At 43.0% G+C, this 20,135-nt stretch overlaps 1 protein-coding gene across 9 annotated transcripts in view; it reads right to left on the bottom strand.

Annotated features, from left to right (window-relative positions):
* LOC119474569 overlaps positions 1-20,135 on the bottom strand; it is a 192,824-nt gene that overhangs the window by 31,376 nt on the left and 141,313 nt on the right. For 8 of the 9 annotated variants that reach the window (XM_037746656.1, XM_037746657.1, XM_037746655.1 and 5 more), the window contains one exon: positions 18,577-18,588. In XM_037746656.1, coding sequence (XP_037602584.1) covers positions 18,577-18,588 — 12 coding nt within the window. Of the gene's footprint in view, positions 1-14,247; positions 14,496-18,576; positions 18,589-20,135 lie in introns of those variants that run through there. The other variant, XR_005203587.1, reaches the window with a different exon arrangement.

Below are 20,135 nucleotides of genomic sequence, written 5' to 3' on the forward strand. Positions count from 1 at the left end.
GTGTGTGTGTGTGTATATGTGTGTGTGAGTGTGTGTCTGTGTGTGCAGCCTATGCTCTCGTCAGGGTCCAGCCTTATTTCAAGGGATAAATAAAAGATGCAGAGTTCTTCTAAAGGAGCCCGGCAGAAGGTAGACACAGACAGGCAGGATACGGAGGGATTCTTCAGAGAATCTGGGCCGTGCATGGCGCTGCATCGATTCTCCATTCGCGTTTCACAAGGTTCAAACACACTGCATTGTGGGCCGCAGATTGTGTTGTCTGGGCGTCCCTCAAGTGACATGTAAAAAGCCGGCCCCCCATCTGCCTGACAGATTTGTGCGGGCAGCCCCTGAAAGCTTTGGCAGAGAGAGACAGGTGGGGATGGACAGACAGACAGACTGAAGGACGAGTGCCACTCAGCACCCCTCAGCTGTCACCAGAGAAGAGGAAGTGAAGCTAACTTTACTGGGGACAAGCTGTGGCAGACAACAAACTTCGGCAAAGTAAGCAACAATCTGAACCTGCGCAGATCTTCGCAGAGTGACTGTGGAGGGCTACACCTGTCTATAAGCTCCTGGAAGCTCCATAGGGCAGGGAACAGACCTGCTGATGATACACCCTGACAGCCTGCATCAGGGTAAATTATGGTAATGGCATGCAGTCATCTGCCTGGTGCCATTTGACTCGACAAAAACACTTAAACACTCCATCTATTTCTCTAAGTGGGAAGCAGAGAGGCCATCTTGGATGGGTGGGCCTGTGGGTTTTTTGACAGGAACAGAGCAGAAGAAAACCTAGTGACGCTTCAGTGACATCCCACAGTCTGTTCAACACAGAGGCAGGCGGACATGCCTCCTCAAAACCTGCCAGCATGGATGGATGTGTTGCCATATATTTAATAAGAGCGCTGACATGAAAGGATGTTTACTTGGAGCATGACTAAACCTGAAACATGTACGATTTTCAAATGCAATTTGTGGCATTGCTGTGGATATTTTATTTCTCTTTCAGTTTAAGCTAAGATTGTCTTGTACATATTTGTTTAGCATGTTTTGTTATTTAAATTTCATTCCATAATTGACTGTTAAAACCTCAAATGCAGTGATTTAAACCAAAATAAAACAGGCCTCGAAACATCGCCGGTTCAAAAACCCTAAAGGCATTTAAACATGATAAATAAAAAACACAAAAATGCAAAATACTTGCCTGTGAATATTATGTCTAGGGCTTTTATTGTGAAGAACTAAAGGAGTGGATCTGGTCTGCGCTGTTGTCAAGGTTGAAAGGACTAATAAAGTTTGCCGTCTTGATTTGGACTACGGAGCCTCTGTGTTGTTGTTTCATAAATAAAGGAGCAACTCAACCGGTTCTGCACAACTTTATTGATTGATGCCTTTATTCGCGGTGCGAAAGCTCAGAAAATCAACCTTGTTATGTGGCTTTTTAGCTGCGTAATATTAGCGTTACTTGTGAAAGTACTTAGGACAAAAACAACAGTTAGAAAAAATATGCAAATCTGCCAAATTCATTAATAAAACACCGCCAGTGTTTAACAGACTTAACCGGGTACAAGTAGTTAAAAGTTATAGTTTGACAATTTGGGAAATACACTTATTCACTTTCTTGCCGAGACTTAAACGAGAAGAGCAATACCACTCTCATGTCTGTGTGTTAAGTATGGAGCTGGAGCCGGGAGGCAATTAGCTCAGCTTAGCTTCAAGACTGGAAGCAAAGGAAACCAGCCTGCATCTATTAAAAGTTCAAAAAATGCACCTACCAGCACCACTAAAGCTCACTAATTTACAGGTTATATCTCATTTGTTTACATCTGTTCACAAATAGAGGTGTAAAAATGACAAGTTGTTGTTTATGGGGAGGTGGGGCTGGGTGCAGTGACTTCCTTACTGTAAGTCTCCATTGGTTGCTTGCACTTAGTGAGCTTTAGAGGTACTGGTTGCTCTAATACCATATTTAAAGACGGTAGAGAGGTATCCGTGTGCGTATTTTTCGACACACACTCAAAAAATCCTTCCCCGCGTAGATAGTTCCATTAGACATGCTTTTAGCCTGATCACATTAGGGTTGTTAAGGGCCACGATGTAATGACTGTTCAATCAAATCAATGCTCCCATTCAAACCTGGAATCAATAGCAATATGTTCTCATTATGAAATGTATCTTCTTGCTCTGCTGAGCAGCTGCTCTCCCTCTGGGAACTTCCTCTTCTCTCTATATATTTGTCCCTCCATCTCGTTCTCGCTCTCTCTCTCTCTGCAGCGGAAACTCTAGACAGGGCTATCTGAACGTCAGACAGACAGAATCAATACAAAACATGTCAGTGGCAGGTCTCTACTCTCTGAGTGTGTTGTCAGACTCTATATAAAGAATCTGATTCAGTGGAATGACGGGCAGAGTCACACTGCTATAGCTCAGTTCCTGGACCTCACAAGATACACTGGGCGCTATCTTACACCCGGTGCACAGCGCAGCACAACTGTCATTGCTAGTTTCAGACCGACGCAGTTGTCAATTTCACGCCCAGCGCCCATGTTGTGTAAGTAGCAAATGTACTTGTGCCCATCTGGCATGTTGGTCTTAGAATGAGGTGTGGTCAGGTGTTTTGTTGGCTTTCTTGAGGCAGCAGAAAGCGACCAACAAAAACCTGGTCTGAAGTCAATGGCACAGTATTTTCCTGCTATTTAAAGGGTGTATTATTCAGATAGTAAGATGCGCCTACAAAGGCAAGTTCACAACGCATATACACTCTGCTTGTTACACACGGTTAAATAGGGTTATCGTGCGTTTGCTCATAATGCAGTCAAATTGAGTTGCTGATGGGACAGAGGATTAGGAGACGGCGGAGACAGAGGGTCCACCGGCCAAAGGCCACATACCTGTCACCTTCCCTCCCTTCACAATAGGCCACGGCAACATTAATTCAGCACCCCCCGTCAATGGACAGCGACTAATAGTAAATTGAGTGCCCTTTTAATCAGTAAACAGAATATGAAACTCATCACGGTGATATTGGCAGTTCCCAGAGCCCTGAGGAACCTTTGGCCCTTACCCATTGTTAAAATGAGTCTCATTAACACTCAATTTTCACACCCAACAGTGATGTTACAGCGTACCGATACACTTTGGAATACACATCATTGCAACAAGGTGCAAGAAATTAAATCACAGTTAAAAAAAACAAATGCATTTCTTTATAATTGAGACCAGGACACCACTGTGAGTAATCATTCTTAATTCAGTTTACCTGCTCAAATATATAATAATCTGAGAGTTGGGAATGTTTTATGATGGGATTAATATCTGGTAATATTGATCAGCCACCCTATTTTTGTAGTTTGGCAGAATAAATCAGGATACAAGCCCAATCACAATGCCGCATAACAGTAACATCAATGTGCCTAAATACTTCTTGTCCCTTAAGGAACCCTGTAACAGACAGAAATTGCATGATACTTGATGTTTTTTTCAGTCTGAGAGTCAGTTATATTTACCCTCAACAACATCCCTGGAAGACATTTAAATTAAATAGCAAAGATGACGGACGACTTCATTTCATCTGTGCTGTGAACTGCGCTGTGTACTATATTTCAGTAAACAGCAGTGCCATATTTGGTTACTGACATTTATTTAGAACAAATGGCCTCATACCATATATTCATTTTAAAGAAGACAGATGGACAGGGCAAACAGCACCACCTGCCTTTCCCTTCCATATACTGTACATGTATATTTATGCTTTTCCCTCTACATTATGCTGAATACTGAGAGGAGAAATACCGCCACTGGGCGTAATTAAATACCCTATCTGTCTTGTGCAGGATGACTGGTTTAGGTCTAGAGGAGGTATGTACTAACTACTTACATGCACACACACATGCACAACAGTTATCAAAAAGGAATAAAGCTACAAAAAAGTCTATGGAAAGTAATAGAGACCAAATTGGAGTGAGAAAGAGCAGGAGGGGGAGACAGAGAGAGGACATCAGGCCATGGCTGGGTCTGAGGCTCAATGTGGAGATAAATGTCACTTCTAACCCTCCGTTGGCCTATACAGCACAAATGGAGCGACCGCTCTCCTCTTATCATCAGCTGCACACACATACGCACTGCTCTCTCCCTCTCGCTCTAGAACAATTAGCTTTATGGTGGCTCAGAGCCTGCGAAATGTCATTCTGCCAGGTAAACTAGCTATTATATCACAAAGGCTGCAGCTGAGTCAATTATACAGCATAGGGAAGAGGGGTAAAGAGCAGGAGAGGAAGAGGAGGGCCCGAGAACCGGGGCAATGAATTCATGAGTTCATCAAAGGAGAGGGCACAGAGGTCAGCGGTGAGAGAGGCCGGGAGGAAGCGAGAGAAAGGGGAACTGAGATGGAGAGCTTCAGTCCGGTAGGTTGTCAGTGGTATGCTAATATGACATTTACATCAGAGGAGACCACATCACCAAATCAAATAAGACACACGTCTGATTAAAAGGCTTCATTTGAGTGTTTGCCTCTTGATTCAGCATCCATCACTGTACTGGGAATTAACAGGGTTGGCTAAAATCATAGGTAATAAACATGTAAATAAACAGCGCTGGTTAATGTTATGCATTCCTGTCATTCTGCTTCCCCATAATGTAATTCTACCACTTCTGTCTCCTCTGTCCATTGTCTGTCCATCCTGAAGGATGGATCTCTCCACTGTTGTTTTCCCTGAGATTTCTCTCTTTTTGTCCCCTTTAAAGGTTTTACTTTTGTGTTTTTGTGGAGATTGTTTTTATCCAACACTAAGGGTGCTGTATAGGTAAAGATTGTAAATCCTTCTGAGACAAATTTGTGAGTTTGGGCTGCACACATATAAAGAAACTTGACTTGGTGAAAGAAATATTCATAATATTATATTATATTATATTACAAGTAATATTTCTACATTCACAACTTTACTGTCAAAGTACAAGTACAAGTATTAAAAGTAAAAGTAGTCATGATGTAGGTAGAATGAACCCTCTGATTGCTTATATATTCTATAATTTATGCAATAATGAGTAAGCAGTGTTTTAATGTTGCAGCTAGTATGTACTGCTGGGTAGTTTAATCTACAACAAACAAATAAAACAAACATTTTATGTTTTATTTTTTAAATCATTAAAAAGTATAATGAAGTGAAGTAAGACATTCCCTTTGAAATGTAGTTGAGTAGACATATGATGCATATGAAGCAAATGGTGTATGAATGCCATGATAATGCGCAAGGCATTAAGCGTGCAATAACAACGTCTTTCTTGCTTTTTGCGTGTCAATTGTACGCCATGTAATCTGTACTGACTGCAATGTAACGGCATCTGCGTAAATATGCTGCGCTCAGAGCTAGTGACGTAGAATAAAAAGCGAGAAAGACGGCTTAAGGCAGGCTGGAGGGGAGGTGGAAGGGTCCAACAAACACAAGACTTTTAACCAGGAGACCGGTGTTTTGTTTTGTAAGTCACGTTTGTGACATTTGTGATGTGTTTTCCGTACTTATGTTACGTTGTTTCCGTACGTATTTTACTTAGTTTACGTACTTATTAATTAAGCCCAACCATTATGTATTTCCTAAACCAAACTAAGGGGTTTTGTTGCCTCAACCTAAATGCAGACGTTACCATAGTTTTGTTGCGTGCCGTACAAATGACGCGCAAAAAGCGGTGTGCAAATGACATGCAAAAAGCCTAAAATGCGTCCTCATGACATGTGGAATGTCCAGGTAATGCCTTGCTATTTATACGCCATCCTGCAAGATTGGGTAGAAATGGGAATACTCAAATAAAGTTCAAGCACCAAAATTTTACTTAAACACATATAAGTTACATTTCATCTCTGCAAACAAGTATGTAAATATCTGTTCTGTCCTTGTGACATAAAGACACATCGGAGTGAGAATATAAGGGAGAGGTGGACAGAGAGAACCAAAAACTATGAGGCAACTCTGTTTTCCAAAAGTAGGCTTGTCACAGACACTGTCCTCTCTGCAGAGTGACCAGATGGAGCTTGATGCTCAGGGCACACAAAGGTGGCCCCCGGGGGCCTCCCATCCTCACCCCTTCACCCCTCCTCACCCCTAAACTACAGCTCTGGATGAGCAAAGGGACCAGTTCTCTGCCTCTTGCCTGCTGTGGAGGCCACTTCCCCCCCCTCCTCGTCCACCCCTTCCCTCCTGCAGCGGACAGTGCCCAAATGCCAGCACGTCCCACCTGGGCCTAGCCAAGCCTGTCCCTACTGTCGGGGGGCAGGCGTGACACGCAGCGCCCAGAGCACTCACCCCTGACGGGAACACAATGGCCCAAGGACTGGCTGGCTGACTGGGCTAGGTACAGATAATACTGTTAATCGTGCAGAGTGGCAAACAGCTTCCCAGAACAATGAGAAACCGGCAGAGCGGTGATTGGAAAATATCTCCCACCACTACCATACACGCACCCACACAGACATATATGAACATACACTCACACAGACGTGCACAAGTACGTGCCCACGCAGGCGTGCACGCACACTTTAACATGGAAAATTTCATTTGAGCTTGTAGCTACCTCTGAGCTCCTATCAGCCCAAGGTGTTCCAGCCTGATAGAGATGAGAAGAAAAGGAGATTCCTACGTTTTATTCACACAGAGGAGTGTAAATCACCAGAAATCCTCAAGCCTTTTCTTTCTTATAATCTAAGTTGGGGAACAATGAACGCACATTGCTCTGAAATCCTGAATTTGTTTCCTTTGGCTGCTTTTTTTTTTACTGTCTGGCTGTTGAAAGATATTATACACAAATATGTTGTAAAAGAAGATAAACTTCTTCAAACATTTACATACCGAGCCATAATTAATATGCAATGGGTCCTCCACTGAAGAAATGTAGCACATCCTCTGCTGTGCTTACTGTGCTACAGTAGACTAGCAAGAATAAACAGCACCTCTATAAGATACAGTATGACTGGTGGTGTAGAGGAACTATGTGGCACTGAAGCAGAAGTATCAAATTCAAAATAAATGAAAACAAAAATAGAAAATTGATCAAATAAAATAACTTAAATCCAACTGCTAATTAGTATTTCTAACACTACATTCTCTATGGCAACCTTTTAGACCAGATGTTGCTTTCAGAGACTGTTGTGCCAAGAAGGAAGGAAGTCAGGTGATGGTATTATAGAGCTACAAAGTCTGTATGGAGGGTGGATGGATGGGTCAACAAAACATTCGCCGGAATAGAACTGTATGAGCAATGAGCTTTTTTAAGCAATGAGGCCTACCGACAATCTTCAAAATAAAAAGCTTTTGTTTGTCGTTAGCATGCAAGCTGACACTTTCATGACATACAGACATCTAGTAGATGCGGTAACCATGATCTGTTATCAAAGGCATTTGTGGCACATTTCCACCAAGCAGTCCAGTTCAGTTCGTTACACATTAGAAGGATTATTTTTGCGTTTCCATTTTCGTATTATCCACAAAAGTTGTCTTTCTGTTTTTTCATATCCCTCTGTTGAGGTACCTAGCACCCTGAGTCGGGACTTTAAAAGCGGAGCTATAATCAATGCAGTCTGTTGATTGGTGAACAGAATTGTCACTCTTGCACGACAAAGGACTCAATGCACAAACCCACTTTTCTTTAATATCCCATCGATTGCGACGGAGACTGTATTCCAGCCTGTTCCAAGTCTGAAATGTTGGCACACAACACCGTCACAATCAATGAGGTGCAGACATTCCTCCGCATCATCGGGGAAGAGGAAATACATCGAGAGCTGGATGGAGCTGTGAGGAATGAAAAGCTTTTACGGCTTGTTTCTCAGCACAAGGATGTCCACGGGTTCCATCGCACGTCTGAACGATTCAGTGCGAAAAGTAAAAAGCTTCGGAGCGACAACAGGCGGATCAAGGACCCCAACAGTTGGAGTGGTGTAAATAGGAAAAGCTGGAGATGGTGCAACATTATGGACGTTATCTATGGCCACATGCCGGCAAGCATGTCTTGTGACTTGCTAGTAAATATTAGGCTATATGAATATTGCCTGTAAATGGTTACTGTAGATTCCCATGTTAACCAGTTCTATGACCATTCACGCATTCTACTAAGAGTTCATACTAATGTACAGTATATTTTGGCATGATGCAGCATTAAATTCAGGACAGACTACTTTACCAGAATTGTATTTATTAATTGTTTGTACAAGTATACTTATAGAGATTACTGTTATGGTATTATATGTTATACTGTATGTAGATTGTGGGGATACTACAATCTAATAGGCCATTCACAAATAGGATCTGGGACTGATTATACTGAGAGTTCATGATCCTGGATTGGCCTGTCCTCAAGTGGGTGTTTGGCTATAGTTGGAAGGTTTTTGGCAGTATTAAAGTTAAATATTGATTTCTAACTAGTTTAAAAAAAGTGTGGCTGAGTCCTCTCTTCTCTAGCCTAAATTCCAACAGTTCTTCCAAGATCCAGAAGTTATGCGTAAGCCTTTAGAGGCAAGATTTAAATTCATATATGTGTAATGTGATTAAACTGAACTGCTCTGGATATCGTAAAGAGAACCTATAAGCAGTTTCACACTTGAGTTTAAAAGTATACTATCTATGAGATATGTATCATATATATCTGTAGTAAGTTTCTATTAAGGTAAACAGCATTTCATTGGCTGAAAGGTGACAGGCTATACAGTAACTGTCCGTCTGTGCTGTATATCTCTTTGTGTATTTCTAAAGTTTTCTCTGAGACTAGTTTCCATACAGTCAGGCCGTTGTAGCCAATTATTGCTGCTAGCTGCTCAGATGCCGTCAAATTGAGTGGCAGCCTCCCCAGCTCGCCTACATCTGGGGTGTGAGGGGTACGTGTCGCAAACAGTCACACGTCCCAGAAATCCACTCTGTTTGTCACCTGCTGACATTCATATTCATGTCACTATGCCTCTCTGGCCTGAGACAGGATTCAGTTAGTTCACTGACCAGCGAGGCTTTTATTCTGCCCAAAAAGCTGCAGAGAGCATCCGACGGCTTTTACCAAGAAGGTTCTTAAAGTGATCTTCATCTTCTGAGCGGTGCTATAATCAAAATGCTTCAAGAGACTTTTGCACTGGAGAGGTATTAACATATCTAACGCCAGGGTGGAGTTGCATCAGAGAAGATGTTTCTTTTCATGAATATGAAAACAAACCAGAATTTTACATTAAACGAGAACAAAATGTTAAAAACGGAAAGCCAGCCATGCATTTGATTTAACCTGGAATGTGTGCAATGCAGTGATCGCAGGCAGGAAAGGAAAATGCCTAAAATTATGATACTTTGTATAACATTATAATCTGTATTGCATGTAATAAAAATTGATAATTGTCCTCAAAGTTCTTATTTTTAATCAATTTTATACAATATGAAACAACTTATTCATTTTCCATTTCTATGCAAGTTAACCTTCCTGATGGGATTTGGCCCAATGTCTGAGTGTGTGTGTTCTCTCATGTGTCTGTGCGTTGGTGTGTGTGTGTGTGTGTGTGTGTCTCTTCCCTGTTTGGCTCAGATTTTGGCAGCGCTGCGTACTCTGCCATGCATACGGAAACATGCAGGAGTGGGCCTGGAATCAAGGTCAGGCCTGGAAAACAATGTAGCAACACTCCTAAGACCTGACTTTCTGCTGAGTTTGGCATTGTGCTGCCTGTCCCCCGAGGCCGCCGCCAGGAGTCACCCATCATGCTTATCCAGACCAACCTGTAATGAGCTGCTGGAAGACAGTCCTACTTAGGGATGGCGTTTGGAGACTCTTGGCATGCTGCTTTCGGTGAAGAGACTACATGGTCTTTTGGCACGAACGTAAGGCCTACTTCAACCTCCCATAGATTGAATGTTACTTAGCAGGTGCCTCCAGTCTTGAAAGAACTCGCACAAATCCTGCACAAGTCAAAAAACTAAACAAGGAGCGTTCTCCCAAGCAAAAGATAATAACTCCAGAACCACATTACAAGTGATATTCAATGAAATAAAAATGGTTTTGATGGGAAATAAAACGCATCAACCACTGCAGCATCACAATCCACATTCGAAAAACTCGCATTTTACTTCTTCAAAATGTCAAGAGGCAAGATGGCACAGGCTGAAAGTACAAAGAGACGGAGATCAGAGAGCCCCCATACCACTTTTGTGCTGACCTTAAAAGGAGCGGCGCACTGTGCAAACATCTGGTCCATCAGCTGGATCCTATGCATCAGCGGGCACAGGGACACACTGGGACAGGTTGGCGGCTGCCTTTGACAGCAACAGTTAATTTCCAACATAATCAATTTATGTGCAGCTCCATAATAACCATCTGTGTTCTGCACGAGGAGGACAGTCCTGAGGAACAGAGCGGCGCTGGCTGCTCCTCCTCTCCATGAGCTACGCCAGGAGCAAAAGGGAGGAGAAGGAAGTGGAGGAGGCGGAAGAAAGGGAGAGGAGAAGTTAAGGAGATGGATGAGGGGTGGAGGGAAGAAGAAGAGGACGGAGGTGTGAGGGGGATGATGATGGGAGGAAGAGGAGAAGAAGAGCAGCAGTAGAGATGATCCATAGAAGTAAAAACTAAGTGAAGAAGGAAAAGCAAGCAAAGGGAGCGGAAAGTAGTTGATGAGGAGAAGGAGGTCGTAAAGGAAGTGGAAGAGGACAGATGATGAAATTAGATGACCATTTTAAACAGTCAAGAACAAGGACAATTGCTTGAAGTCAATAAGGTTAGAGAAAAAGGCGTCTCTAACCATCATACCTTCTCATTATATGATGCAAACACACCGAATGAAGTGGGTCTCCTCCACATTTCCCTGCTTTAAATTTCCTACAAGGTTAGCTCCCTTGGCACTTGAAGCCCGCGGCATCCTCATCCACCTCCAGTGTCAAAATTTGCCAGGGAAGGTGTCACTCAGGCGATTACTGAATCACCTTAGTGAGCCAATTACACTGTGCCCTGTCAAGGCCAATAGCAAACATTGCCTCACACACAGACACCCACAGCTTGGCTAGTGTGAAACAAAACATGAAAACGGAATTAAGCTCGGGTGACCCCTCACCCCACTACATGCAATTTTCATAAGAGTAATCAGCATAATGTGCTAGCTTCTGCAGATAACTTCTGAGTTGCTTTGACCTTAAAAGGAATGGTTTTTTTTGTCAGGGGGGGCAAACCTTCACATTGCATTTGAACAAAAAATACTGGGAGACAATTTGGGTATGCAAAGACTTATGACTGTTATCATCATGATGTTAAAAATGAAAATTTTTTCTACGGAATCGGGTGATATTGGTCGTTAATTCACCTTTCCTATTTGGCAAAAACTTAATAAGGATGAAAATTATGAGCGAAAATCTTTTATCAACCTGTATTCTGCTGCAGATTGAACACTAAAACCATGGAAAATTGTTTTGGTTCAGGTGAGAATGGAAATGAGAGCAGATTCTGGGGAATTGATGGCTGTCACAACAATTTCACTTCCTCTATTTCTCGGACACCATCCCCAAGCAATACACTCCTTTCCCTGTTTTATTTTAAGCAACGGAAGAAGCCACATATACAGTATACACATAAAAATACACTCGTGCACACATATGTGTTCAAACATCACAAGCCAACTGACATCAAATCCACCTGCCAGGGAGAACCTCAGGTGTGTGATCCTGCCTGAAATATATATTATTTTATACACCACTACTGCTGCATCCAATCTACTAGTAGACCTCAATACAGTCCATCCAACCTGTCATGCATTATACATGCGCTGTGTGAATGTCCATGTGTCCCTGTACATCCTCTGCTATCCTAATTGACATGCAGCGGGCCCTAGCAGCTGTGAAGCTTTCTGTGCATGCACGTGTGTGTGTGTGTGTGTGTGCGTGTGTCAAGTAAAGCCCCTGCATCCTCTAGGCCACCTGGACATAATGGCCTTCAGCTGCCACCATCACCACCAATACAAGCGGCAGCAAGAGCCGAGTTAGAGACGCATCTCTAACACATGCACCCATTTTATTTTTATCATGCGCAGACCTACACACTATTGTTCATATAGCTGTGTGCAAGGGCAAAATACACAATGCATGCAAACACACACTCATACAAATACACATTCTGGGCACACACACATACATATATATCTTTAAAGGAACAGTGTGTAGCATTCAGGGGAATATATTGACAGAAATTGAAATATAATATTTATAATAGGGCTGTTAATTGATTAAAATATTTAATCTTGATTAATCGCATGATTGTCCATAGTTAATCGCGATTAATCGCAAATAAAAAATTTTCAGCTGTTCAAAATGTACCTTAAAGGGAGATTTGTCAAGTATTTAATACTCTTATCAACATGGGAGTGGGCAAATATGCTTGCTTTATGCAAATGTATGTATATATTTATTATTGGATATCATTTAACAACACAAATCAATGACAAATATTGTCCAGAAACCCTCACAGGTACTGAAATTAGCATAAAAAAATATGCTCAAATCATAACGTGACAAACTCAAGCCCAACAGGCAACAACAGCTGTCAGTGTGTCAGTGTGCTGACCTGACTATGACTTGCCCCAAAACTGCATGTGATTATCATAAAGTGGGCATGCCTGTTAAGGGGAGACTCGTGGGTACCCATAGAACCCATTTTCATTCACATATCTTGAGGTCAGAGGTTAAGGGACCCCTTTGAAATGGCCATGACAGCTTTTCCTCGCCAAAATTTAGCGCAAGTTTGGAGCATTATTTAGTCTCTTTCACGACAAGCTAGTATGACATGGTTGGTACCAATGAATTCCTTAGGTTTTCTAGTTGTATATGATACCGGTACCTTCCCTCTAGCTTTAAAACTGAGCCCGCTACAACCTAATAATCACAAGTTGTGATAATGCATTAAAGAAATTAGCGACATTAAAACAAAGTTGCTTTAACGTGTTATTATCGCGTTCATTTTGCGATCTCTTCACAGAGCCGGCCGTCGTGTTTCTACAGTCGCTGAGAACGGACAAACCAAACACTGGCTCTAGATAGAGCCATTCACGTTTTCACGTCAGCCAGGGGAAAAGTTTCAGTTGGTTGCAATCTGCAACCTCACCACTAGATGCCCCAAAATCCTACACAGTGCACCTTTAAAAAGAATAATATTCTGAAAGGCAGCTTGACCAAAGAATTCCACATACTGTGTAATATCTAAAGGTTGGTTGTTTGATGCCAACACTGTGTGTGCATGTACTGCAGGTTTAGATGTTACTGAGCTTCATTTAACTGCAGAAACATCCTTTTTCTTTAAGCTGTAGGTTTCATGTGAAGGCCTCTGTGGCAAAGAGTTAGATACGTTTTCTTTGCAACTTCAGATATGTCTTTTGTTCGCAGTGTATATGTGTGTGCATGTGTGGGGGGAGATGGGAGTGTGAGGGGAGAGGGGGGTTCGATCTTCCCTTTTTCCTCATCTCCAAGTCTTGATTCTATATTTTTTTTCTTCCTTTCCTATATCAGAAGCCTTTGATTCTGTCCTGCTTCTCAATTCTTCATGGAACTCCAGCATTTCAAAGAGTTCTTCTTCTCTCCCCTCCTCCTTCCCAGGCGGAGTGCCGGCCAAGTCTGGGAGAGGGACTGCCCATCAGAGGTTGGCTGCTATCAGCAGGGGGCCGCATGTCTCCAATTCAGGTCAGCCTTGGCTACAGACGGGGACTTTAAAGCAAGCCACAACGCGTCCTGTGATCCCAGTAAGCACGCTTGTTAGTGGAATTGATAACGGACCCATACACCTGGGTCCTCTGAAGTTGGCATGGCATTTTAAAGGGGAAGACAGGGAGCCAGGGCAGCCAGATACCGCATGCAAACGTGTCGAACCGAGGAAGGGAGGGTTGTGTTGGGGGGGGGAAAGGTCTTTTTGGCATGTGACGAAACAGAATATGTTTGGGGGAGCGACCTAGAACATTGTGGAATTATGTACAAATACAGGGCATATGGCATGGAATCATTTTGAGAATCCTAAATATGTTTTGGCTCCATCATGTTACCCCCTGTCATGTTCTTGCACAAAGTTGAACTAATGTGTAAATGAATACAACAAAAAACTTGACTTCTATATGTTGCGTTTTTTACATTAACACGATGGAATTGCATGCATTGTGTGTTTGCGTATGCGCGTGTTTGAGAGGCAGCGGTGCAGCTGATGTCCCAGAATTTCCCCCTTCCAAACAGCACTAACACACAAGCGCCATGCTCAGATGCCACATTTATGATAATCAGAGTATAATTCATTTATTGGGTCTACCTTTGCCATGTGTTGACCCCACGGCCATGTTGCCAGCTCACATCTGGCTGCATGGTGCGGCGCTCAGTCCTGGATGGGATTTGCCCCTGGTGATGGGGCATCTGGGAGGCCAGATGAAGCTGAGGCTTGATGAGTGCTTTGTCTATTATGGATATGGGGCTTTATGGAGACATTGACAGCTGCACATTGACAGTCTCCTGAGCAGGAGGCCTACTTCAGCAGTTGTGCTCTTTCTGTTGTCGAGAACACAGAGAACAAACACAGAGCTCTGCATATCAGCTGTATTCTCTGTTAGCTATACTGCAGGATTTTAAGTAAAACCTTAATTTGAAAGGGAAAGGAAGGATGACATAGCGTTCTTTTATTCAGCCTAATCTTAAACCTTTCAGCATAGTTTATTTGATTGATAAAAATGTGAAATCTGCAGTCGGGAGACGCCTCCAGACCACACACATACGAAAAGAATATTTTCAGTAATTGCAACCTACCTAACATGAGGCACAAATTTAGTGCCGCTCCCCAAAGTCGGCATGGATAAGATGCACCCACCAGTATGAATACATGTTTCTAAAAATTATACCAGCAGTCAAAACGATGCTGAACTGAATGAAACGATCAGCACAGCCGCTGTACGCGCCCCGACACTCGTAAGTGATAGGTTGTGGGTCGGAGCGCTGGATGGAGACAGCTCGGCGACGAACGCGAATGAAAGATCATCCACCGACAAGAGACATGTAGCTACAGACCAGGCGAGCCGAGCTGACGTTCTCCAACCTTCCCTCCTGCCCGCCATTTGTGAAGGATTTGGGGATTTCATAATTTCCTGTTCTTTCTGAAAGGGGGATGGCAGCACCTGGTCCACACAGCTGTACTTCATTTAGAGAGCAATTTGAAAAGAGCGAGGGGGAGAGGAGAGGAGCGGAGCAGCCTTGTCATTAAGGGCTCCAGAATGGCCTCCGTTTGTTAGACACATGGCACAGAGTTAATGCTGCTGAATGGGGAATAGGCGCTGTTGATGCTGTCACAAATTTTTCATAAGTGCTACGACATCTGAAAAAGCCACTCCAAGTGTAGGGAGGGGGGAAATTCAAATTTTTCTTATCAAAGAGGGGTTTTTTTTGTAGGTAATTGACAGCTGCGGCGAGGATGTAAGCATGTGTTTCTGTCTGCTAAGATGGATATTCTATTTGTGTACCATTTCATCTTTTACGCACCTTGAAGTTTGTTGTGTGTGCAGGTGACGGCAGCGCTGGAGTTTGTATCAATGAGTTGACAATGAGAATAAATAACCAGATTGTTGGTAAACTAAGGTGATGCAAAGGTTTGTTGTGCGGATGCGCAGCTGCCTCGCCTCTTCAGAGTTGATCTAATTGATTTTGACGTGCACATGTGCAGGGGAGAAAAAATAGTGAGGCGGGATCAAAGGCAAACGCTTTATTGCCACATCACAGGCCCCTGCTGCATTTTGAATTCTACCAATCTGTCCAAACAGTCAGATAAAATCCTGCGATGAAGAGATGCGCTTCTCTCTCTCTCCCCCCTCCCTTCCCCTCTCTCTCTCACTCACTCCCTACCTCTCTCTACCTCCTTTGCTCTTTCTCTCCTTTAGAGTAAATCTCAAGCGGTAATAAGTGATGCAAGAGCCAAGAGGGCAGCATGAAAACACGGATCCACAAAGGTAAAAACAACTTCCACAACAACTTGTCAGGGAGACTTGACTGATGATAAAGAACTAAAACAGGAGGAGGTAAAATTAAATTTAGCGAGTTGCAGAAACTGCCACAGATACACTGCTTTACTCTGCATCGCAGGAAATGGGCCTCTTTTAGTCTTAACGTCAAGAGCGATTTCATCACCGATGATTGTTGGCTTTGTTTGATGAGAGTAAGCGACCAGTAACTAGGGATGGGCTGATCGATATGGTGGTTTTGATACTCACAAGCTACTCATTTGGTATTGATTCCTTAAAAAAATATTAATAATAAAAGTATATAAATACAAATGTGGGTGGCTGCATCACGTTTTCACTACTTTTGCATAACACTTGTGCCAAAACAGCCCTGACATATTTAGATCGCCCGTGTCACATGATTGTTGAAACTCATGTGACAGCGGCGCACAGTCGCACACTTCCACATCAAACATGTGAGAGAACGTAAAAGGAAATGTAGCGTAATGTGATGCTATTTTTCATCTGTAGATAAAAATACAGCATGATGCACTATTTGTGACAATAAAGTACCACACACAGCAATACGAGTAACCTTGTCAAACATTTAACACACTAAAACAGGCAACAACAGCTGTCAGTGTGTCAGTGTGCTGACTTGACTATGACTTGCCACAAACTGCATGTGATTATCATAAAGTGGGCATGTCTGTAAAGGGGAGACTCGTGGGTACCCATAGAACTCATTCTCATTCACATATCTTGAGGTCAGAGGTCAAGGGACCCCTTTGAAAATAGCCAAACCAGTTTTTCTTCGCCAAAATGTAGCGTTATTTAGCCTCCAGGCTAGTATGACATGGTTGGTAAAAAAAAAAAAAACACAAGTTCCTAATTGTAACAAAAAGTATCGGTATCGGTATCGTGTCGAGTTAAAAAAGTTTTCTCTTTGGAAATCTGCTGACTTTGGTCAAAAATGCGTCTGTTATAAATGCTGGTGTGACTGCACCCTAAACAACCATTATAGATCTGTATCTGTAAAATATTTTTAAATTAGGTCACATTTAAGCACGAGCAAGAATAGCACGCACAACAGAAACTCTCTCGGTTTCACACCTCACGAACACACAATAACGCACACAGCTGTCTTTTTCGGTGGTTAGCCATCTTGACTGCTCAGTGAGCAGTGGGCCCGCGCTCTGTGCTCATTGTTAATGGGATGTTAGTGTGTGGCTCTGAAAGTGTGTGCCTATGTCTGTGGGCAGAGTGTAATAACAGAACCACAGTTGGACTAACCATGCTGAGTGCAAAATGAGAGCGACAATGAGGAGATGAGGACGCAACACACACACACACACACACACACACACACACACACACACACACACACACACACACACACACACACCTGCCAGGTGTGTGAGGAGGCTGTGTGATACGGTGCCGGGTGGGCTCCCACAGCCCGACCGACCAGTCTCAGAGAGCTTCACAAATGAGTCAGAAGCAAATCCTGGTAACAGGCACACCAGTACAGAACACCTCCACTGAGCCATCCTCTGACAAAAATGCATCTCACCTCACACTGTACGCCTGTTCCAACACTCATTGACACTGACATAACAATGATGGATTCCTCAGCAAGAGCTGGAGCTAAGAGGCATCCTTTACAACCGACCAACAACTTGATGAGATCTGTATGAAAACTTGTGAGTGGGCTCCGCTGTTTGTCAAGTGTGCCTTTGGCAGGGCAGTGGTGGTAGTGATGGCGGTGGGTGGTGGTGGGGGTGGAGGGGGTCAGGGGGGCTCTTGGCTGCTCTCCTCCCTCCTGTCAGCCCCCTCTCTCGGCCAGGCAGGCAGGCTGTGTTGGGCGGCCCGGCTCCTCGGTAGCAGATGCGAGCCCTCATGTCAGAGGCAGGCAGTGGCCCGACGGAGTGCCGCTCGTGCTCATACCTCATTGAGCCATCTCCCCTAGCAGATGGCGCGCTGCTGCGGGCGCTCCTCTCCCCGATAATTACCAGGCCTCGCCACAGATGGAAATGTCAGTCAGCCTCACAGGTCCTGGTTCCTGCCACTGCCTCCGTCCGCGGCCCCTCTACCTAGGCCGGGCGCTGCCAACACTCACCATGTGTTCTGTGACTGCTGACTAGGCAGGCAACAAAAGAGAAATCCGCCCACATGAATATTCATGCAGGGATGTTAGATGGCTAGCAGTAGACCAGACTGGGCACCAGCAAAATAGTTGGCCAGGTGCAGGTTGTGACACCGATTCCCAACCTCTTTTTGTCTCCTATACTGTGTCACTGATCACGTTTCATGACACGGCGCAGTGAAGTGTGCCTTGATTGATCTCGTGCACATCGGAGAAGGAAAGGTGAAAATATACCGACTGCTTTGTACAGTTGTGGAATGACATATTTAGGAGATTAGGATAACTGTGTTTGCAAAATGGATTAATTCTAGCAGATGCCAGGACTAACCCCCACTTATCTGTGATAAGGTGACCAGATGTCTCAGCTTGGCAAAGGCAACACTCTCCGAGTTTTATTACTCGGCGCCAAAGCATCCCCCGAGAAATTTCTCCGTGCATTCACAGATAATCTACCTTCGCAGAGAACAAGGCGACAGGGTTTTGCCTCTTTGTGTATTTGTCCATGTAAGAATTTATGTGGACGTGTTGCCTGGTTGCGGAAAGCTCAAGAAGATTAAACTAAAGTAAATACCTTTGTGCCTAAGTGCCAGCAAGGCGAGGGGAAAAGACAGAGAAAGCAAGTAACGGCTTACTGGAAATATCACTTTGGCGTGCGTATCTTATAATGATGTTTCCCAATAGGAAACAGCGAGGAAATCATTTTCAGACATCTAAAATGAGCTTTGGTCCATTTGTTTCTCAATAGGAATCATTTACTCTTATTTTGCATCTGTGTGTATGACTTTGAGAGAGACAGAGAGGTGCTTATTCACTTACTGTACATAAAAAATGCCTCTAATATATCATGAAATCTAACATTATATCATGATATGTTGTATCACCGTCAAAGGAAACAAATGCAGCTCTTGTTATGTTTCAACTGGGAGTGCTTAAAATCCAAAATCACTGATTACAGATGATGACTAAAATTGCACGTCATACTCAAACAATAACATTTTATCACCCATATGTCGTTTTATGCACTGAGACGTGTGTCTCTCACAATACTGCTCTTCAGTCTAGGGTGCACTGTCTCACCACAGTTCTGCCGTTTGCAGGTCACAGAACAAGACAAACTGGCGGTGGTTAACTGAAGGAGAGAAATGAGTCAGAGTGACAAGGATGTTTATAAGTTGATGCGGGCAGTGATGTCTTGCTATTTGCAGAGCATCACAGCTGACAGTTTGGATTCCCAGCCACAGAGCCCACTGTGCAGGTGCTGAGGAGGCCGTGCTGTTTGCAGAGCAATATGCATACATGAAGAAAGTCTCATCAGTTAGCTCAAACTTGAACGATGGTTCTGTGGTTTTTGTTATTGATTACAATACAGGGTTTAAGGCAACTTGGTGGCCAGAGAGTAGGGGCAAAGTGCACTCTTAGCTAGCTTTAGCTAACTAGCTGGAGTTTTGTCACAGCTAGTCTCAACTAAAACTAATATACCACCTCTTTCTGACCTGTTTCTTGTAATTGAACATCTTAGTAAATGAGTTTGTTATAAATTAAATATAATTTAATGGGAGAAAAAAGGAACATAGATAAACTAGAAGAGCTAATAGGTACTGTAGGGGAGAGGCGGTGCAGAAGTAATTCTCAGATAAACGTCATTTTAAAAGATAACGTTACAGACAGAAACTCATTTTTGTTGTGATCAACAACTCACATGTGTGTTCTATCAATAAAAGGTGTTATTTTGTATAAATGTGGTATAATTCGGTAAAATTTGACTTTGAACGGAGGTTGAACATTGTTATTTTTGACCCTGTCAGTTGGGACGAAAGTACAGTATAAACTTCAATTATTTACATTATTCTTGTTTTTATTAAACATGTCTGACAATGCCCTTGTTAATATGTTATTGCAAACATATTACGTCCTCTATCTTAATAGAAAAATATTAAATTTCATTTTCAATTTACAATTTCATCAGACATTTTACAACAACAGTATAACTGTTTAAAATAATTTAAGGGTATAACAGTGATTCTGATTCATATTCAGATTCAGGCAACTTTATTGATA

This window comes from Sebastes umbrosus, chromosome 16 (assembly GCF_015220745.1).
Source record: "Sebastes umbrosus isolate fSebUmb1 chromosome 16, fSebUmb1.pri, whole genome shotgun sequence".
Lineage (NCBI taxonomy): Eukaryota > Metazoa > Chordata > Actinopteri > Perciformes > Sebastidae > Sebastes > Sebastes umbrosus.